The sequence below is a fragment of the Phaseolus vulgaris genome, chromosome 11 (assembly GCF_051622355.1).
Source record: "Phaseolus vulgaris cultivar YP4 chromosome 11, ASM5162235v1, whole genome shotgun sequence".
Classification (NCBI taxonomy): domain Eukaryota; kingdom Viridiplantae; phylum Streptophyta; class Magnoliopsida; order Fabales; family Fabaceae; genus Phaseolus; species Phaseolus vulgaris.
Genome location: NC_143508.1, coordinates 6,324,933 through 6,348,281, shown reverse-complemented (window position 1 = coordinate 6,348,281; position 23,349 = coordinate 6,324,933). Strand labels below are relative to the sequence as shown.

At 33.5% G+C, this 23,349-nt stretch overlaps 1 protein-coding gene across 2 annotated transcripts; it reads right to left on the bottom strand.

Annotated features, from left to right (window-relative positions):
* Positions 1 to 583: 583 nt before the first annotated feature.
* NRPC1 (nuclear RNA polymerase C1) lies at positions 584 to 22,958 on the bottom strand. 2 transcript variants are annotated; one of them, XM_068623488.2, is made up of 28 exons: positions 22,748 to 22,958; positions 22,519 to 22,629; positions 22,290 to 22,419; positions 21,000 to 21,149; positions 17,828 to 17,990; positions 15,922 to 16,109; positions 15,659 to 15,768; positions 15,324 to 15,423; positions 14,460 to 14,675; positions 14,095 to 14,243; positions 13,858 to 13,999; positions 13,642 to 13,782; positions 11,949 to 12,137; positions 11,128 to 11,341; positions 9,569 to 9,662; positions 8,782 to 9,016; positions 8,510 to 8,701; positions 7,645 to 7,743; positions 7,018 to 7,221; positions 6,632 to 6,901; positions 6,305 to 6,452; positions 6,028 to 6,179; positions 4,740 to 4,895; positions 4,546 to 4,662; positions 4,325 to 4,410; positions 2,447 to 2,654; positions 2,136 to 2,338; positions 584 to 1,106 (listed from the first exon to the last, which is right to left on the bottom strand). In XM_068623488.2, the coding sequence occupies exons 2-28, from the start codon at positions 22,590 to 22,592 to the stop codon at positions 1,058 to 1,060; spliced, it is 4,179 nt and encodes a 1,392-aa protein (XP_068479589.1). In that variant the 5' UTR covers positions 22,593 to 22,629; positions 22,748 to 22,958; the 3' UTR covers positions 584 to 1,057. The 2 variants fall into 2 exon arrangements, with proteins under 2 accessions (XP_068479589.1, XP_090153241.1); XM_090297115.1 differs by lacking the exons at positions 15,324 to 15,423; positions 15,659 to 15,768; positions 15,922 to 16,109; ... (3 more) ...; positions 22,519 to 22,629; positions 22,748 to 22,958 and adding an exon at positions 14,992 to 15,061.
* Between the last annotated feature and the right edge of the window lie 391 nt (positions 22,959 to 23,349).

The window sequence follows — 23,349 nt, the reverse complement described above, 5'->3', positions numbered from 1 at the left end:
AGAAGAGTATGTACCAAGTAAAATAGAAGTGGATTAATTTTATTTTTTTATCATTAACTATTTTGTATATCTATTATATTCCCACTTCAGTATAAAAAACTAAAGAGTGTTATAGCCACATCAGATAAAAACTTCAATGCTGTCATTTTCTTTTGTCGTTTGTTAATTTTCTTAAAACTAACAGCCCCGACTCATCATGCAATTTGTAATTTTAAAGGAATTAAGAAAAATATTGCAGACAAATACATTGAATTTTATTATTACAAGTTTAATTAGGATATTCTTTTACATAAATTAAAAGTTAAACAGGGAAAACAGGAAGATCATATTTGTTTAACTTGGATACTAAATTGAAGACTAGGTGAATATCGGTAAGTCTTGAAGTATAAAATATATCTGGATGGTGAAGATTTGAGCAGTTGAAATTTCAACTACAAATGATTCAATCCAGCATCTATAACTTCGAAATTTTCAAGACTTCATGATTAAGGATGATAGGTTCAGCTTTACGTAGCATTTATCATGGAGGTTTTCCAAACGTGCGATGAAGTTTGTTCAGAGGTTTAACTTGCAAATATAAAAGTAATCAGCAATTCTATCTTCATTTTTGTGCCATTTATTTGATGTTGATAAGAAAATATAGTCAAACACTTTAGAGGACACTAATAATGCTCCTATTGAATTTTTGACAAAAAAAAACTAAACTAATTAAATGATATAACACAACTCTCGATTTACCTAGACAGGGATTTACAAACACTAAAATTCACAATAATATAAAAATATTTTGGCTTGAAGATACAAATCATGCTTGGTTGAAACCAATGCTTCCTTCCCCTTCAGTTGTGCTTTAGCTCTATGTTGATAACTCAAGAACATTTGGAAAGCAGGAATCTCATTTCATCCATGCATCTCTAAGCAAAATAATGTTGTGAATTGTTTCTGGCCAAATATATGCACATCCATGAGTAAATTTCCCAACTTCAGCTCATAACATTCATTGCACTCCAAACAGGATGATGACCAACATCTGTGCTGCTAATATACAATTTCAAATTCAAGACAGAATAGGACTGGCTCCATGAGGCAGATCCGGAAGCTCCAACCTAAGAAAGAACCAAGAGAACCAAAGTCTGTTGTAAGGACCAAAATACTAAATCAAGTAGAAAGCGTATATAATGAGTTATATGTCGGATTCTTAATCTATTTCACAACTTTTTATAAAATAAAAATTTGATAAAATTAACATTTTCATGAAAATGCATAATAAATTTTAGATAGATAATAAAACAGAAATATAATCTTATAGTCAACATTTACTTATATATTAAGAGTATGTTATACATTATATCAAATATAATAAATGAAACGTGAATTAAATTTTAAGAACTTATAAATTTATAAAATCAATGTACTTGCAGATTTAGGCTTAGATGAGAACTGATCAAAACTTACAAACATCATGTTGGTTATACTTTCAATCTATGTGTGATCAAGAAAAAAACATTCGGAACATGGACAAATGCAAGTGGCCAAATAATAGACCTAGCATACATTCTAATACCATTTTAGAGTGATAGAGAGCCTATCCACTTTTATTGTTGAGCTACCTGCAAATGTTTACTAAACTTTAAATTCTAGATATCTAGTCTGGCTGGTGAAGGGAGGTGCGTTTGGATGTATTACATTGGTTATAAGTATGGCCATAATAAAATTGAACCCCAGAAAAATGCGGATAGAAAAGCTCAAAAGTCATGAACCTTAACCAACCCAGATCTAATACCATGTTAAGGCTTAATCTTTCGGGTAGGGGCTAGTGAGTGACATCTCTAACAACAATATACTTTATGTATACTATTTTAATTGTTTGGCCCAGGCCTTTGAGAATTTCTCAAAGGGCTTGTTAAAAATTTAAAAAGTATTTTATACCTCCAAAATTGACTAGTAGTGAAATTGGTTTCTCCAAAAAAAAAAAATCAGTGTAGTGTTTTGATACTTAACATTTAATAAATGTTATCTTGGCTAAAATTCCTATATAAGCCAACAGAGTAAATGCATGCATGTACCACAAATAGGACTACCATTGAAAGCATTACTATGCTGCAATATTAACAAACATTACATTCATGTCTCACCTTTGTTTGACCTTGATCATTCCAGTGCCTATTGTAATTGGTATACCCATGATTATGGATTCACTTACTCCACCAATCGAGTCATCCCTTCCACGTACAGATGCCTGGAAAAGAATATCTGCCGTCCTCTCAAATGATGCAAGCATTAATACACTTTTGCCCATCTTTGAAATTCCAAATCTATTTATTCCGAGGATATGACCCTAGTTTGGAAAATTAAATACATTAGTGAAAACCAGCATATTTAGTATTGATGCAGATATAGTAAATTTTGTTAGATTTTTTCACTGAATAATTTCCAAATAACTCACAGTGGCAGTCATCACATCTGCTAGAAGCATCATATGGCGCGTGTCTATATTCATCCCATGCGTATCCACCATTACATACTTTATCTCCTTAACGATACACTCTCTGGCAGCTTCAATTCCCAGCGTGTCCCGAACTTCATGAATATGATTACTAACAGTTTTGCATCCATCAACCCCTTCAACTCCCATAACCTCTCGAAAGCCCGTGCTGAGGGAGCAAATAACAATGCATGCACATTAGGAGATAAACTCAACAAATAATGAACAGCAATATAATGGAATGCTATGAATTGCTGAGGGGGCAAATAAGTATACGGGCAGATCAGGAACTTAACAATTAAGAAACAGAATAATTGAAGTTTCTGAGTGATGATAGTTTTCTTTATCATTTAATCCCTAATCCTTAAATGTACAGGTAAATATGAAAACAAGAGTGTTCCCGAAGTAAACTAGCTCAAGTTCAACTTATGCAATAGAACAGTCCTCTGTCAGTTATTTTAGTCCATAATCCACCCTATAATCACATTTAGTACATAACCTCTAACACATATAATGTTTTTTCTTCTACAAATCTATCACTTCAATGTGATAGTATGTCAGCCCATGCTTCTAGAGCCTGACTGCAAAGGCTGCCAACTACTACTAGCTAACTTTCCAGTGCCTTCTAGAGACTTCAAATACAATTAGGCAGGTATCTGTCAGGTAGATCTGTCTCAGTTACCCACAGTTGTGGAGAGTTAGCTAGATTCCTAACTTGTAGCACAAGCTCATCGTGTAATATTGTATCTCTAGAAATTAAAAAAAAAATTGAAATATTCACTTTTGTTTCTCCCTTTTCTCCATCATACTCTGACAGATAGTTACAAATTCTCCCTTTTCTCAGTCAATATTCTGACAGATAGTTAAAAATGGTATGTGAGTTTGAGAAAGCCTTGTGAGAAGATTGGTTCAATAAAATCATTTTAAAGATCTTAGACTGTCTAAATGCTCCAAACTATGAGTAGAAGATGTGTATCTTCTAGTATCAGTATGGATAGTCTTAGTAGAACATCTAGGCTCTTAGCATCTACGGAGACTAGTATCGCCTAAATAAGCCGTCTATGTGACTTCAATTCAGTAGTAAGAAGCATTGTTCACATGTCTTCACTAGTTTAGACATGTTTTACAGAATTAAGTTACGGTAGTTATGTTGAATAATAAAAACGTGTATTGACGGTTATTATTAACTGCTAGTTGTTTAACTATAATAACAGAAAACTGTGAGAGTTGAAAGAGAGTTCAGAGAGAGAAACTTCGAGTTATAATATTTATTCATAGTGACTTCTGTCGTGGACGTAAATTGAAGTTTGTTAATACTTCAGTTGAACCATGTTATTTCCGTGTCAGATTCTTTCTTGTGGTATTGTTTACCATTGACCTGCTTTGTTTGCAGATTCTTTCTGCAATGAGTTTGTTTAGAGCTATTCCATAACACCTGTCGTGGTTTCTGACTCTACTCTTCTGCCACCAGATCTGCTATACATGGGCATGATGAGCAAAGTTTTAAGCCACATCTCTACGGCCAGAGCCCAGGCATAGCACCAGCCAATGGCCATTTCAAATCCTCCAGATTCAATATTCCCCTAGTTAACGAAAATTTGGATGAAAAGAACTATCCCATTTTGTAAAAATCAATCAGCTTGCTCATGCACATTTAGTAAAAGCTCAGAGCTGGGTGATTAAGCAACAATATTTCTGGTCAACACTAATCTGTGACTGAAGTTCACTTGAGCAACTCTTTGGTCTAAATTCCCAACCTCAAAAAGCCGCCATATAATATGAATGCAAACATGAAGTAGATTGAAGGAGCATGAGTCATAAAGAACAGGATGAACTAACCCTTCAACCAGTAATTTGAACTTTTCAGCCTTGGTGATTTTATCTTCTTCTTTACTGATAACAACTCGATCAGCAGTTTTAATTCCCTGCAATTAAGAAAATAAAAGACAGACATGTTTTCCCATATATTATCTGGAAATAAATACAAAACTGTAAAATCACACAAAGCAAGCATAATATTCCCTACATTATGTATCATTCAAGAAGTCAAAAGAAAATACCTTTACTACAACTGACGGAAGCAAATTTTTCAGATAATTAAGTTGAAAATGCAATTTACTTCTATCACCATCTTGGGGAACAACTCGAAGCTTTTTCACATCTAAAATCTTGATGTGCTGCATATCAACAAAAACTTTGAATATTGTATGCATAAAAGGAAAAGAAATCCATAATAACAAGATTAACTCTTCACCTCTGGCTTCAGTTTCGCCTTTTTAGTTTGTAAAATTGATTCTTTAACAATATTAGCATCTATATTTAGATGTGCATCCTGGATTCTTTCCATGTCAAGGGTGATAACAACTGACGCTAATCTTGAAGTCACAACAACTTTTATACTCTTTGCAACCTGTATCAATTGGCACAATTAAATTTAAGAATACACAGAAAAAAGCTGTCCCAAGACAGGGCTTAACAAAAGAATGAAAACATGAAAAATAGTAGCTTAATGAAGATATTGATACAAAAACATGACTGATACTTATAAAATTGAAAAATGGTCCCAGTGCTTTAAAGAATAAACGGTTATAAATGAGTATATTTAAAATATATCTTAAGAATATTTTACAATCTATTAGATTAACACTTACGGTTATTTTCCATATTTTCTAATTATCTCATCTGTAGCATAATTAACAGTTGGGTTGGTGGACATAATGTCTGCATTACCGTAATTGTAGAATATTGTATTAGCTACAACTTGCTTTAAGTTATATCTTATCTTCGAACGGCAGCTATAAATAGCTTATCCTTCCCTCTTGTAGCTAACCAATCAACCCTCTTGTAGCTAACCAATCAACGATAATCAGATTCAGTCACATTTTCTCCCCCTCTCTGAATCCAGTTATGGTATCTGAAGGGTTCAAACCTAATGCATTGGGATAGCACTCCTACACCAACTCACACTCAACCATTGAGATTTCACCCTCTCCTATATCTATTTTGTCAACTATGGCACATTCCTCTTCTGCTCTACTAATGTTCTTGCACAACACTCTGAGAAACTGAACACCAAAAACTACCTTCTATGGTGGTGTCAACAAGTGGAGTCTATCATCATAGGTCGTCACCTCACCATCATCATTATTTGGTGAATTCCTTATTTTTTTATACATTATAACAAATATTACTAGACAAAATAGTAGAAGAACCTCTTCAGAAAGCATGACCAACAAAATTCAAAAAATATGATCAACTACACTGCATACACACAACAGTAATTTGCTACAGAGAATTTACTGATACTGTTGCACCTATACACATAAGATAACAATAATTTGTATTAAACTGATGAACATAATGATAACAAAAATCTGTTTGACAGGCACCCAAATATATACTAAATCAATAAAGATAAAGACGGAAGAATGACATCCAAAAAATAAATCAATAATTAGATAATTAATTTAAGAATGGAAATAACTATATAACTGATGATCAGGGTATAAACATATTGAAACTTTTTTCCCACAACTGCATACCTGGCCTAAATTTGTTTTTTCTATTCGACCTTTAACTATTCTTGCAGTATTTGCACAGTCAGTTCTCTCAAGTATTGCAGTGATAATTGGTGTACTGATCTTTTTGTTTCCATTCATAATTTCTTTGACACGTGGAACTCCAAGAGTGACGTCTAATTACAGATTAAGGGACAACACTCCAGACCAATCAACATACAGCAATATTAAATAAAGTGCTTAAAAAGAATATTGCTAGTGCTGATTATCAAAGTACAAAACATGGCCGAATAAAGGATACTCATGCTTGCAACTCCAGCAAAGTGGAAAGTTTTCAAAGTCATCTGGGTCCCAGGCTCCCCAATACTATGAGCTCCAGTTGCACCAACAGGAGCTCCAGCCTCAATTTTTTTTGAATGATAACGAGATAGACAAATATTCAAAAAAACCTGAAAATTAGAGAACTGTGTAAATAAATACAAGCACAAATTATAAAGAATAGTACATAGACTAAAGGAAGTATAATCAAACCAATAGGAAATATATGTATATTCTTAGAACTAAATGTCCAGAAAGATCAGAAGAGAGCATCAGGAAAATTAGAACCAATTAACAAAACCATTAATACCTCTAGTTGTGCACGAGTGATCCCAGATATCCTCTCCCCAAATTTTTTCAGGATTTGGGAATTGTCATCAGTGAAAGTTTCTTCTGTTAATTTTGTATTATCTTTAATAAAGGACTGTAGAGACTGTACAAAATCTGCAGAGAATCCCACCTCTAAAACCCCTTTTTCAACTTCCCTAGACACACCAAATTCTGACAGCTTCTCTTGAACTACTTTGCACACATCTGAGGAAGATAAAACTTCATCATCGTCCTTATTGGGACATATGGCCTACAAAGAAACAAAACCCAATACAAAACCAGAAGAAACAACTTTTTTTCAGAATGTTACAAAATTCCAAACAATAATGATGAAACTAAATAAAACAACAAAGGCCGCTTTTAAACCTTGCTTTTAAGAAACAACCGCTCAAAATTTAATGGTTTTCCATTTTTTCCTTCCATGCCTCCTGGATCCATGCCATCATCTCCATAGCAAAATTGAACAATAGAACCCCCTGCGTTTCTCACAGTGTAATCATAATGTAAAAACAAATCCTCCATGGATTTCATTAATTGACGAGACATATATCCTGTGTCTGCAGTTTTAACCTGCAAAGACACAAGCAGAAAGAAAAATCATAAAATGAAGTCCAATATTATATTTCCAACATCCAAAGTTAAGTATTGACCAACATCCAAAATTTCCATGTTTTACCACTACCAGTAGCCTTTACATACACAATAGTCAACTTTATATAATCAACCTCCAGGGACTAACTATAATTGTGTGAAGTGGTCGTGTACCAATAACACATTATTCCAAAATGAAGAAAGGGAACATTTTCTCAGATGACTTTTATTTCATTTTCAAAGTATTGTATCCAAGTGAAAAACATGCCTTCATTCATATGCCATTGATTAGTCTAGATATATTACTTGCTTTTACTAGTTGATGATATGATACAATGAAATGAAGTTGTAATTAAAAATATATTATGCACAATTTATTCAAATTCAGAATAAGAACCCTACCGCTGTATCAACAAGCCCTTCTCGCCCTCCCATTGTATGGAAGAAAAACTCAGTGGCTGACAATCCACTGTAAAATGAATTAGCAACAAAACCTTTAGCCTGCACCAAGAGCACCACAACATTATTCAATGTTAAGAAACAATTACGAGTTGCATCATATAACCAGAGCAATATTCACCAATGGAAATTGACAGAAATTGGTTTGATATGCAATAATGATCAAATATATGGTGACTACATAAAAACATTTCAATTTCGATGTCAGTTACACAAATAAATGTGGAGTGTGAAATGAAGACAATAACCAACAGTGGAACTTTACCATAACGTGCTAACAATAAAAGTGACAGTAGTTGATGTTGAACGCAACATGCAGTAAGTATCCAACATCATCATGGATGAAAAATTTAGGTGTTAGTTGCTTAAATTGACTAGAAGCATGGGATAGATATTAATTAGAATGGCAGAAAAGTTAAATGTAATTATTGCTCAAAGATGAGTATAGGAATCTTTAGATTTAACCATCTTCTTGCTGGAACTAGGGAGGATTTGTGAATCTTGTGCTTCTGTATAAATCAGTATGTTATTTGTACAAATATTTTTTTGTACAAATGAAGTAACCTCTTACAAGTTTATAAATTGAGTTTACAGAGCTCCCACGAACTTCCGTAAACTATTAAGTCTAATAACCTTGGATAATCTAAATCAACAAGAAAAATTTAACATAACAAGATTTGTAACCTCCGGGTTAGTTTGTGCATTAATCAAATATGTACAGAAGAAAATAAGAAATTGAGAATGAGTGAGGACTGAGTTTTATGTTTACAATGGATGATGAGTAACAAATAATGAGAGCAGAACATACAGCAGGGGTCTTTGCATTTAGAGGGAAATGAGGAAGGCTCCGATCTAGGAACCCATTAGGTGCACGACGACCACCAACAGACTGTTGACCAACACAAGCAACCATTTGACTGATATTAATAGGAGATCCTTTGGATCCACACTGCGACATGATCAATGGACTATTTCTCCAGTGCAGGGTCTGCATGCAAACCTGTGAAAATTACGAAGTCATTAACATGCAGACAATTTTCTGAAACACAAACAAATTATTTTAAGAAAACAAATGCATACCTTCCCTGCCATATCACGGAGTCCATTTAATACCCCAGTAATCTGAGTCTCTAATGTTTGAGGAGCATCACAACCAGCTAAGAGTTCTAGTTTTCCTTTATTGAAAGCTTGTATGTGATTATCACATTTCTTATAACCTTCTGAAAGTGTTTCATCTTTCTTCTTAATCAGTATCTCTTTTGGTTGGACATCATCAATGCCTATGGAGAACCCATGATTACCAATCCACCGCGCACTGCATCCAAGTAAAATGATCATGTTCTGTTAAGCTCCTAAATCCACCCATGCTAATGCAAAATACAATATTGAAATGCATAGAATGACACTTGTAACAGTTCTACTTTAGCATGTTTTTCCCTTATCATGTTTTGTGAAGCTCCTAAATCCACCCATCCAAATGTAAAATACAATATTCAAATGCATAAATTGACAACTGTTAAGCTCCCAGTTACTTCAGCATGTTTTTCTCTTACAAGGTTCCTCTTCCCTTAGGGTGAGAGTAATGCACACTTTGGGCACTGATGCTACCCTCCCCACAAGTGCTTTCCCTTGCAGAATCATTTTGCTTTTGCAAATGCTAATAAATAAGACAGCAGAGCTCAAGCTTTCTTTGATCCACATACACTCTTCCAAGGTTACTTTAAAAACGCATCTTTTAAGCTCCAAAAAGGAACTTTAAAAAAACGCATTTAAATTCCAGTATTCATTTATTCTAATTCAAAACATTTTCACATAATTGATTGAAGACTGACATGAGTATTACCACTCATAAAGCAAACAAATTTACCTCAATTTAGCTAAACGATTCATGCAAGACGCAGCTGCATGTGCTTTATAGTCTCGTAGTAGCACAGAGAACAGTCCATCCTTATTGCCATTTCCTGAACTCATGCAAAAGAAAGAAGGACATCAACAAAATTGCAAAAACATGCAAACATTTGTAAAACTACAGTTTTATAACAAACTAGGCATGTGAAGGTGTTCAAAGTAAACTAGATTGCAAATCCAGACTTTTTTTAAAGAACCACTGCTGTATTATTAAAAGTGGTTCAACTTAAATTATCACATCTAGGGAAAAGAGATAATTGGAAGCATAGAAAGGAATAGTTTGCAGCTGCAACTTCTATCCCATTTCTCTCATTTATATAAAAAAAAATTCTTGTCAATTTGCACAGTAATGACATACAAATGAGAGACAAGTTGCCTTTTGTTTCAATTCCGTCTAAATGGCCACTATATAGTTAAATAAATTGAAAAAAAACCCCAACATTTAGTACTACTTTCCCAAATTGTTGAAACTTCCATCACACCATTCAAGTGCATGTACCCAACTTCAAACAACTTGAGAAAAGGTTAAGCACAGTAGAGCTATTTAACAGATTCCCTTTTGGGAAATAATTACATTTTTCTTTCAAAGCCACTCTCAAGAAATTGACAAAACAGAGTTTTTTCAACCTCAATAATTTTATCCAAACATTCACTACAGTAATGATAATTTAAGTTTATCTACAGTTGAACAAGTTCCAACGGAAATCCAAGACAAAGATCAAAACTGTCCAAGATTTCAAGATTCATCTTCATTCTCTCATCTCTCATCATTAGGCATGAAGGGCAATCATGTTTGTCCTTGGCAATGCGAAGTTTCTATATTGGACCAGTAGATCCCTTCCTCGGATCAACTTTCCATCCCACCATAGGCAACAAAATCTTTTCCATAAGTCTTGTGTGGGGGGCGCACTACTCCTTCACTCTCACAGCAAACCAAAACCATGCAGAAAAAGGAGAGATGCATTAGCAATCACCATATTAGAGGAAGTGTATGAGAAGGGTTGGCTTGGCTAGGTGCAAACTGAATTTGCATGCAACAATCATTCTCGCAAAAGGCAAAAGCCATTAAAACAGGATGACTTGCATTTCAAGCTGCAAAATCTTTGCACAAAAGTGCATGACTGACAAATGACTCCTCTTGGGAGAGGCTATTCTGGAATTTTAGAGACTCAACAAGATCGGAATAATCAGTTTACTATCTTGCATGAAGAAGATACTGTAGGAAATACAAATTTTCATGAAGGAAATCATGTTACTATGAATAATCATCAACCTAATAACAAGGAGACTGTTGATGATTGAGTCCACATATTATGGCAGTATGCCACCCCTTATAGACGCAAACAAGATGAGAATGTTGCATATGGTTGATACAAGTTGTAGAGCTAACCTATATAGATTTGCAACTTGTGTATATTGATGCTATGGCATTCTTTCCTTTGATTTAAAAAATATAATCTTCTTGAGCATACAAATATGTAAAATGAAAGAAACAAGGCAAAATTTATAGTAACTAACCTAAAGTAACCTTTCCAATTTGGCCGGAGATCAACTCAGTATTACGAAAATAAACAAACCCGTCATTTGGGCACAATGTTTTCAATTCTCTTTTCTTGTCATCAAGCTTTGTGTATGTTTTCTCCTTAACAGTAAGATTCACATAGACTTTAAAATTTGCATGTGGGCGCAGTAGAAGGCTAAATAACTGCTTACCACTCCAAAGCTCAACAGGCTGCAAAGAATAATGACAGTAAGATGAGATATACAGTGATAGTACAAATTAGTTAAATGAATGTTTCATTGTGACACATTTTATTCATCCAGCTATAACTGGTTATTTTTCCACATAACACATCTCTTGCAGGAAAAGTTTTTAGAAAAAAAGTCAATATTATTACAAGTATAACTCTTTCCAATTAAAGTAGCTTTGGGATAGGGTGTTCTAGGCACATATATTCATTTAAACACGCTTATGACAATCATTACATCAATCAACCATTAGAATGAAACGTTGATTGAGGTAATCAAGTCTATTGAATTTCATACAGCTTATAATAGTCAAATATTTCATTTCACCTTTTTATTTTAACAAAGTTCTGAAATCTGATTCATGTGATTTGTTTAAAAGTTGTATACTACATAATCAAGAAGATATCAAATTATTCAACAGTGCTATTGGTTAAATTTGCATACAGAAAGTTATTCAAAGGTGTGAGCAAGTAGATACCTTAACTTCCTTTCAGACACACACGGAGATAGATATGCACTCTTAAATTAATAAAATGGCTAAACATATGAGGGAATCTAGTGCCTGTCACATCTATAAGGTGCAGTCTCACCTTAACAATTGCAGGAGTTGGCAAATCAATAAGATCCAAGCCATCACCTATGAAAGTGCAAATATTTGTAAAAGCAGACCGGTCATAAAAAGTATCTTTTCTGGTTACGAGAAAAGAAGAGGTTAAAAAGTCTTGCGTAGAAGCAACCAGAATCTCGCCATTTTTTGGTGTGCATAAATTGTTTTGCACCTGAAAACAAACAAAGTTTTAGTAAGATAGTAACAGTTAAACCCTTTTTTAACCCAAATATTGTATATGCCATAGTTTTGAAAATCGATCTCATTTTCAGTACTGGTCAGAAACCACTATGCCAGTTAATAACAGAAACAGAACCGTTGGTAATTAATTACAAGAAAAAACTATTTTTTAATGTAACCTGAAACAATTTTAAGATAAGTAAAAAAAGACAAGTTTAGTAAGGTTTACAAATTGCTATAAATTTTTTTATGTTTGTACGGTGAAATTTACACTCACTAATATACTATAATTTGGTAATATTATATCTCTAGTCCATGTGAGATCTCCAAAACATCCCTTCACGCCAAGACTAGACATGGATTAGAAAGTTGTGGGTGATCCAATAACAGCACGCTAAAGGGTGGCATGATAGCCACTACAATATACTCTATTTAGGTCATATTTTTATGAGATGTGAGATTTCCAATACAAGTCTCACAGCAAGGCCAGGTGGTTATAGCAGCGTGGTAATGGGTGGTGTTGTACTTGTACACCCAACAAACCTCACTAAAATATCACATTAGAAAGTGGACTTTAACATTAACTCAATTTCAAAATAGTAGCTTGTAAGATTTGCATCCACTATTATACTCTATTTTGGTCATATTTCTAAACCATAAGGAATCTCCAACATTATCTCTTACTATCAATTTTTTATTATACTGCACACAATTTAGTCATTTATATTAATTTACATTTTTATATCTTAAATTCTTACAATTTATTTATATTACATTAATTTGTCATTTTGTTTTGTTTTTTATTCAAGAGTTGTTACCGCCAATCAACGATCAACATATTTCATTAAAATTTAAACATTAGCATGATATATCTTATTTAGATTTCTATGTTTATTTTGAATGTTGTTAAAGAGCATATGAAATGTTTCTTCTATTTTACTTTTTAGTGTTATAAAGTTATGATATATATTTATTTAATAATATTTTAATTATTATTTTATTAATAAGATTCAATTACAGTTTAATCACAATTGAACCATTAAACCTTAAACCATTCTCTTGAACAATACTGTTTTGAAAACATTAATAAATAAGAAAATTATGTATGTTGTACAGATACAGTAATTAGGGTAACTGTTACTCTTTGTATTTATGACTCGAATCATAAGAGCCTCTCTGATATGTAATTCATTACCACACATGAAATTCAACACGTCTCTAGATTTTTCTTAACTGCCAATGTATTACATTCTATTAAAACATGTATTGTGGGAAAGCAGTACACAGAAAATACAGCAGAAACAATGAAAGAAAAAACATCTATAAAAAACAAAGGATACAGAGAAATTGAAAGACCCGCAAAACAAATTGCTCAGTGCAGAGCCATTAGATCATGGCAAAAGGATTCACAACGGAATATTTTTTAATAAAAAAAAATCAACCAAAAAGCATTATAGATAGTAAAAATGCAGACAATGAGATTCAGTGATTTTTACCCCCATCAACAAAATAGCCTCTGTCCGAGCCTCCTCAGTTTGTGGGACATGTAAGTTCATCTCATCACCATCAAAGTCAGCATTATATGGGTTACATACAGATTCATTGAATCTTAAAGTTCTCCAAGGCATAATCCTTGCCTGCATGAAAATTAAAGATTAATGCAATTGGATCCAAATCTGCTAGTATTCTACATTCCAATATTAACAGATTACCCTGTGGCTCATTATAGACATCCGATGTAAGCTTGGTTGTCTATTGAAAAGAACAATGTCTCCATCTTCTAAATGGCGATCAACAATATCACCAATCCTCAATTCATCTGCAGCACGTTTCCTACAAAGAACTTTTAAGGACCTGCAAAATAACAATATGCTCTATATTATTGTCAAATAAATAAAATTGGCTTGAGAACTCCACAAAGCAAAAATGAAATAGTACAAACTACAAACCATGAGTGGCCTCCATCACGTCTAAGCATTCTCGCCCCAGGATACTTATCAGGACCATTTCTCACACACTGTCTCAACTTCTCTATGTTGTGATGCGTAACACGCTCAGGATAAGTCAGTATGCTAGCCATAAGGATAGGTATTGCAACCTAGAGCAAATGAGAAAGTTAAGAGGCATAAACATGAACCTAGAAAAAAAAAAGTAACTTCCTTGTGTAATTTTTACATGGGAAATATAGTGACAGCAACTGATATCTTCCAAAACATATTTGTGTGTTAGAAATGTTTATATTCTAGTTAATGTCTAATGATCTAAAGGATAGAAAGTACTTATACATGATTACTGGCAGGGTTTAATGCCTAACCTCAGAAATCTTCAGATTAGGATCCGGAGAAATAACTGTTCTTCCTGTATATTCAACACGTTTTCCAGATAAGTTGCCACGGAAACGTCCATGCTTACCTTTCAAGCGCTGAACAAAACCAGCCAATTGCTTGGTCGATTGCATATAGAATGGTATACCACGAACCTCACTATTTATGAATTGAGCAACTTCATTTTGAAGAATTTCCCAACCATCCTAAACCAAAATCACCAACATAATCACGCCACCATTACATCATGGAACCAAAACAAATAATAACCTCATGATATAAGAAAAATATAGAAGAGAGCAAATAAATGTAATAATACCAGGCAAACAACAGTCAGAGTCTAGAATGTAAACCATTGGAAAAACATTATACCAGGAATAAATTCCATAGCATAATATTCCACAAGAGCAAGCATGGACATTATACGAGTTCAAACAAATTTTATAAAAATAGAAAGAACAAGGAATCAACCACGACATGCAGTTTAGTTACTAAACTGAGCTCCATTTCAGATTAATTTACCTGAGGTGCAAGGATTCAAATTCCACTGGGAGCACCTCATTACCAAGGCAAATGCCTGTATCCAAAAAGCAATTCATCCCCTACACACAGGGCATATAGACACTTTTTGTAGATAGTACACAAATAAGGACAACTACAAAAGACCAAAATACATACATAAGGACCTCTTGCCAGCACATATATCTCTCTATATATTTATATATCTATATATAGATATATAATCTATGGGAAAACCCGTCTGTCTATATATGCAACTTAAAGAATAAAAAGAATAGTTAACATTAACTATAGCCTGATAAAGAAAATGTGTTCACTCAAGATGCGCTACTAACCAGAAATTTGGATGAAACACTTGATTCTTGTAATTCCTGGCGCAGAACAGCATTTGCTTGGATTATGTTCTTTAGCCTCTCAGTTATGTCATTTTCATTGCTACAATAAATGAAGACAGAAACCATAAGATTTAGTTATCATCATTTTCTACAAAAGAATTATTTGAGTTGGAGAAATATCCGGAATCGTCCTGAAACAAAGGAGAGAGGGAAATAAACTGTAGAAATACAAGTTTCATCTCATTAGAGCTTTCCAGTCCCTCAAAATATGCACCAAAGCAAAGCTTGTATTAATTAAGGGGAGAAAATACAAAATATAGCCAAACTGACATTACCTCAGTGATTCATCCATTACAACTGAAGGTCGAATAGCTATAGGTGGCACAACAATGTTTGTTATTATGAGTTTCTCTGGTCTTTCAGCTACATAGAGTAATTCACAGTCCTACAACCAAATGTAACAAACATGTTCAACTTGTGAGAAAAATATACCTCTTCATAGCATTCATAATGTCCACAAATTGCAGATTTCTTAAACTGAAAATGAAAAGGAGTTAGAAACTCAAACCCAATAAAATGTCTGAATATAAATGCTTACCTCGTCAAGCATCTTTCTAAACAACGAAAGAACTTGGAAAGGATTAAGAATTCGATTAGACACATTGGCAGTCGCCTTAGAGTCTTTTATACGAGAAAGTGTGGATTCAAGCTCTTCAACAATATTATTTTTACATTTTGAACAATCATGCATGATAATCAGTGAAGCCGGAAGCTTCTTTACTGAACCTGTATAACAATAGTCATCACAAATACCATCTCAGATACATAAAAATGCCTATATTAACATGATTATGCAAGGAAAAACATATATAGTCCTCTTAAAATGGTTAAGCAATTAGTGTAAATATTTCCTCTTATAACAAATTATTATTCTTCTTTAAATTGGGACAGCAAAAAATGATTTTATTTATGCCAACTGTATTGATAATCAGTTTAACAAAATGGGGGTCTTGAAACTGCAATAGAAGTTTACCAAATGTTGAGCCTGTGTTAGCACATAGTTCAATCAAAGTTAAGACTAAACCATTGAGAATCCATATTTTCCATATAATAAAGCACCAAAAAGAAATTTTCAAAAAAGATAGTTGTTAGAATCTTGTAAATACGTTAAAAAACTATAAATATAATTAATTTTTTAGAAACCATGTGCATTCTATGGTTGCTTTTTTTCCATATTGTGCACTATTAAATGTTGGGAACATCACTATTCACCAATGGCAATTTTCTGGCAAACTTTTTCCGGCCACCATCATCACTAGCATCGCCTTGCCATGCTAAGAATTACATTATTGTTACTCATCTAGATATATCGTTTGCAGTAAATGTAGCAAGTCAGTTGCTCAACTCTTCATTGCAATGACTAGCATTGTTTACAATACATCAAAGGAGCTCCAGGAAAGGGTTTTTTTAATGAAAAAAAGGACACACTCTAGTTGTTGAGTATTCTGATGTAGAGAGAGCAGGCTCCCCCAGACATTGAAGGCTCACCTCTGGTTTTGTATAACCGAGATAATCTTGTTTCTTAGAAAAGCAAGAAGCAAAATGTTGTAGTCAGGTCTCATGCAGAGCCAGAGTATCAAGTATGGTTGTAGAAAGTCAGGAGCCTACATAGCTGAACCAGTTGCCCAAGGAACTAAAGTTTGGGAAGATTACACAGTTGTAAATAATATGTTACAATCAGGCCACCCATTATATTGGCTTAAATACAGTATTCTATGGAATAATGAAGCATATCGAAGTTGATTGTCACTTTGTCAAAGGGAAAGTCATGTCCAGAAAAATATCTACTACCTCTATCCATTCCTATAAACCACTAGCAAATATATTCATTAAGTACTAAGGAGTCCTCCGATTAACTACATATGTCACAAGCTCAGTGCAAATGACCTATATGTTCCAACTTGAGAGGGAGTATTAGAATCTTGTAAATATGTTAGAATCCTATAAATATAGTAACTGAAGATATTAGGATCAATTAGATTGATTTTCTATTTTTTGTTATTAGCCTAAAATAGGATAACTGAATATTCTGTAACTATGTTCTTTCTCCAATAAATTGAATAGATTTATTGTGGTCTAAACACAATTTATCATGTTTTCTCGGTTTCTCTCTTCTCAACAACAGTGATTAAAAATATAGTTCATCACAGGTTTTGTTGCACCTTATACTTTATTTTAAGAGTGCCAACAAAGTATTCAAAGGATACATGATAGGCAATAAAAAATGTATGAGCTTATTCATAGCTGAGAAAAAATCAGTAACAGAAAAAATAAAATAAAAACTTACTAAGATTCAATCTACCATATCCTTGGAAATTGAATCAAAACCAAAAAATTTGGAAGTGATTATGTTTGTACCATACAGAAATCAAGCCACCAAGTACGGTCTTTAAACAAATTCAAATAATAAAGTTGCTGATTGAATTAAGCATATGGAAACAAACCGTTGATATATCCGCATCTAGGGCAATTCACAACTTTGCTACAATCTTTAATTATACGAACTTTCACAAAATCCATCTTATCCAGCTCACTCTTTTTGGAACTTCTCATTTTCTTCAAATGTTTTTTACGGGTATCTTCATCAAGGAGAATTCGAGCACAGCCCTGGTAAAGTAGAATGTAAGTTAGTATATGACATACAAACTTGTAAATAGACTTTTTTGCACCAACATAAATTTTGAATGTATTATATAACCACTTTATTGTTTAGCTTTTTGCCAAAGTGTTGTACATATGCAGAAACAATACTTTTTTAGACAGAAAACACAGTTTCGACTAGTCACTTTTTTTATTATAAGTTCATGAAAGGGAAGATCAAAAAGGCCTCTTAAACTAAACAAAACTTGAATTGGACTTAAAGGAGAAAAATTTGCATTTACAAAGAGAATGGATATATTAAGTTTGAGTAGTTTTCTAGCAGCAAAATGAGGCTCAAATCTCAAGCATTGGGGAGAACAAAATTCACTTAATGCCAAGTGAATGACCATCAAACAAAAGGCCTGACAGTGCTTACAGTAAGATAGGAGAAATGGATTGAATATAAAAGAAAGTATAGAAGAAAGAATGAATCTTTATCACATTCACGCACACTTGTGTTATGGGAGTTCGTAAGACTGATCTATCCCTTACACCCCAATAATATTTTTGTCCATCCCCCCTCCCAATTTCTCCTTATCCTCTCTATTCTTAAATACAATGGACTTACTCATCACGGTACCTCTTCTTACATAAACTCATCTAATAGAAGGTATGTTACTAACAGTACTCCCCCTTCAAAAATGTCACCCTGTCCTCAAGGTGAAACTGTGGAAATTAATTTATTATAGTATTAAAGGATCCCAAAGTAGCTTCAAAGTCAGGTAGACTTATCCATTTCATTAGAACTTCAACTCCTTTTGCAGACTTGTTGTAAACTGCTATGAATTCTATAGGTTCAACTTGCAGCTCCAGATCTTTTGATTGCATTAGATTGGGGTGTGATAGTAGTAGGGCTGTTGCTTCTTTGGGAGAGATTCATAAAATACTGGTTGGATTCTGCTTTTTTTAGGTAATTTTAGTTGATAAGCAACCTGTTCCACCTTCTTGATAATCTGATAAGTGCAACAACATCGCAGACACAACCTCATTCCTTTTCTTTGCCAAGGATTTCAGCCGGTAAAGCTGTAATTTAAAATATACCGAATCTCCAATTTTAAAATGTACTTCTCGCCAAAGTTATGAGCAAACTTGCATTCTGATCTTGTGCTTTTAAAAGGTTCATCTACAAGTTGTGGAGAATATCATCTCTTTCATGTGTTAATCTGTTTACTTCTTCTACTGCTGAAGGTACTATGGTACCTTTAGGAGATGAGGAGGGTCACATCCATATAAGGCCTTGAATGATGTCAATTTAGTGGAGCTGTAAAAGGATGGCTTAAGGGTAGTAAATCAGCGTACTTAGTAAGTCGGTCAACCACCGTCTTTATGCTATCTTCCGATGTGCCTCTGGAAGACCTTCCACAGAATCCATAAGTATGTCTGACCAAACATATGTGGGTACTGGCAGGAGCTGTAAAAAGACCTACAGGGCATAAATTTTGATATTTATTCTGTTGGTAAACCTCACAAGCTGCAACACACTGCTGCATATCCTTCCTTCTACCTTCTCAATAAACAACTGCAGAAATTCTCTTATACATTCTGAAAATTCTGACTGGCACCCAACTGCTAAATTACGAAATTCAGACTGTATTAATGAAATCCGTGAAGAACCCCTTGGCAAAGATTACTTCCCTTTACATATCAAACTTATTTTACATGCAAAAATTAAACATACGAAACTAGATCTCTTTTTTATAGAGAAAAGGTTCTAGCCAAGCAGCTTGTGGTGCTACATATTCCTGCTCTAGATAAGTGGGCTGATATTCTAACCAAGCCACTTTCACCAACAAGATTTATTTTTCTTAGATCCAAGTTCAAGGTGGCTGAGTTGCCAATTGTTTCACATCCACCTTGAGCTTTAGGGTGTTAAAGAGGCTATTTCCTCTGTTTTCTGTGTGTAGATTTTCTGTTTTATAGTTGATAAGCTTTATTTCCTTTGTTGTGCTCCTTTATCCATGAATACATATATATGGCCTTTCAAAGATGTTCACTTTTTTCTTCTGTAACTTTTTCTTAGTAATGAATTTCGTTTCTTGTTAGTCTCAATACATGCTTATATATAAAATTCTTCCAACAGATCAGAGATACAACTATGCCTAGGTGACAGACAGATACAATAGAAAGCACCTTGTTATCAGAGATTTATAGACAGATACAATAGAAAACATGATTCTTGGTACAGTGTTCCCACCATTAGAACCATGTTAGGGCTCTACCTTCCATTGCCAGCTGCGCAGCCTGTAACTTCTCTTGCTCTAAAATCTCCTTTAATTCAAAATATCTATCCACTAAATTAACACAACCATATGTATCATCTCTTGAAAATAACAGAATTTCTAATTTCCTCCATTGATTTTTATTCAACCCAACCTCAATTATGTTCGTGTTCTGACAATCACCTCCCCTGTGTACATTGCTTTGAAACCTATCTCTAAATTTTCCAATCTACCTTCCCTTCTCGAGTGAACCATGAACACTCGCCCATATTCATTTGCTCTGAATACCAGTGTAAGGAATGGAATGAATACAAAAGAAGGCATAGAAGAAAGAATGCAGGTTTATTATATGATATATCCACTAGCTTAGGAACAAAATATCCGTACTGCAGTAAAAGATACAAGAGTTACAGGAATTTGAGATCCTGATCCCTCCCTTACAACCCAATAATAGTTACATCTGTCCCCCACCCTATTTCTCCTCCTCCTTATTCTTATATACAACTGACTTTACTCATTACTGAACTTTGGACCTCTTGTATAAACTCACCTAATAGGAGGTTTGTTACTAACAGAAACTTAACAATGCTTGGAAAAAGCCATCTCTTAAAGCTAATCGTTCAGAAATTATTCCATCCATATATGCATGTTATATAAGTAGTAATTATAAGTCAATTTAAATGAGATAAAACAAGAGATGTGCTGAATATTAAGGGAAAACCAAAATTCAGAGAGCACATACGAAACATTTGTATACCTTACAAATGCACTTCAGTATTTCCACAATGCTACCTAAATATCCAACATTGAATACAGGAAGGGCAAGGTTTAAGTATCCATAGTGCCCTGGACAGTCATGAAAATTCCCATGGCATGTAGCACAGCCAAGACTCTTGTTAGCAGGACCCTGAATTACACACAAAAAAATAGCATTTCATGAAAATAGCAGAAACATGAGTAGTAGGGGAGAATAAATATAATATATATATATATATATATATGCATAGATGATCAAACAGATTGAAAGGCCTAACAAGTAATATCATCCAAATCCATCTAACTACTACTGCAACCTGAATTCGTCAACATATTCTAAAAAAAAGGTCTGTTGACACCTCTTCTTGTAGAGGCATAAAGACAAGGCTTCTTAACAATCAAAAACAATTAAATAGATTTTTTGTCGATCACTAATCAATATCAGTATTTAAGAAAATGTAGGAAATAACATCAGAAAAGAGAAGGAACAATAAAAATACATATGTATATTAAAGCCAGAACTAAATCTATGCAAAGACATTTTTCCAAATCCAAACTACATATCAACATTTAAGACCTAATACACATAGGATTCTAGCAATTTCCATAAATTTCAGGGGTAAAACACTAAAACGTGTAAGCAAAAAGCAAACTACCAGTGAAAAATCATTTAGTCCAGTTTAAGGAGAAGTTCATGATATTCACATTATGTGTGTCTCTCCCCTGTGAAACAAGGTAGAATGCAAGGGAAACATAAAACTATCAAAGAAAATTTGAGGGAAAATAAGAACAGCATCATCAAAATAAGCAAGATAAATCAAGCATATGCATTATAAATGAAAAATGTCTGAAAACAATCTAAAATGTTATGAGATGAAAGAAATATTTGTCATGTAAAGTTGCTTCGATGTCCAAACACCAAACCTGAAATTTCACTAAGAATTGCTTCATGGAACAGTTTCTATTAACTATATAAGTCACATATAAGCCCATGTCCAATTATTCATAATCCATAAAATCCCACGACCAAGTTAAATTGGCAATTTCCTCATTTCCAATGTTGCATCTGCCATCTCACAATAACAACAAACACGAAAAAAAAGTAACTTCACTCTAGTTGAAAATTCTAACAAATCCAAATTAGGCTAGTTGTCCATCCTATGCTACAACTAATGTAGCATGATGATCACATCAAAATCTAAAAAATACAAAAAAGAAAAAAAAAACAAGCACAAGCATCAACATTAAACAGAATTCAAAATAAAATGTGCAAAAGGGGATTAAAAGGTACCATGCGAGGATCCAACAAGCCACCATGGATAGGTTTCTTAAAAGAATCATAGTAGGAACCTTTCCACACTTGAACTTCACCAAGTTTGCTTATTTCCGAATCTGATAACATGGAGAACTTCATGTTCTTTCTGCAATAAAGAAAAAACAAAAATAATAACAATCTCTTCTCAACTGTAGATGAATCAAATGTACTGTGTAACGGTAAGCAAGCACAACTAAATGCTCACATCTTACGAGGCCCTGCATCCTCCATGAAAGGTTCCTTCGTAAAGGTTATGCCTTCCGTTCTCCCCCTATTCATGTCTTCTTTTCTTCGCTGAGAAGAGTCAATGAAAGGTCTAGAATTTGAAATTTAAAAAAAAAACACTTTTTTTGTTATTACGATCCTCCTTTCAATGACCTTCAGAAACGAAAACTGTGATCTTTAACAAAAGAATGAGGTCCCGGAGAGTTCACCGGAGAAGAGCGGAGCAGTGTGCCGTGAAGGGTGTGTCTTAGGGTTTTGAATGTAGAAGACCTAAAGTACAGTATTCTCAATACTGGTGGAAGATCCTAACTGCCATGAGTGGGATTTGGGCACCTTCACATAAGCTGCAGAACATGAGTATACATGAATCTATGAATTGTATTTTAATCTAAGATAAAATAATTTAGGGTAAATTATGCTAGGGTCTCTCTAAAATGGGAAAAAATAACAAAAATATTTACAAATAAATTGTATAAGTTTAATTGATATCATTGTACAAAAAATAATTTATCATAAATACTTTGGGTGTTTTGTTACCATTTTTATATTTCTTTTTTAATTAGAATTTCTTATTTTAGTGTAATCTAAAGTTATTATATAATTTATATTATATAAAATTATAAAGGCTTCCTTATTTATCTTTTGAATTATGAATGAGTATAATAGTTTAAACCAGTTTTTTATTATTTTAATGTTATTTTTTAGCAAACTAAAATAATTTTCTAATTTAATAAGACATTTAACTGAACCATTTTTTTACTTAGTAACTATATAATCTATCAATTTAAAATTGCAAACCATTTTTTAAAAG

Coding starts and splice junctions, on each gene's coding strand:
- NRPC1 (XM_068623488.2), bottom strand. CDS start 22,592: ATGAATAGGGGGAGAACGGAAGGCATAACCTTTACGAAGGAACCTTTC. Junction 15,769..15,921: donor TTAGAAAGATGCTTGACGAG/GTAAGCATTTAT, acceptor ATTTGGTTGTAG/GACTGTGAATTACTCTATGT. Junction 2,655..4,324: donor TTCAAATTACTGGTTGAAGG/GTTAGTTCATCC, acceptor TTGCTCCCTCAG/CACGGGCTTTCGAGAGGTTA.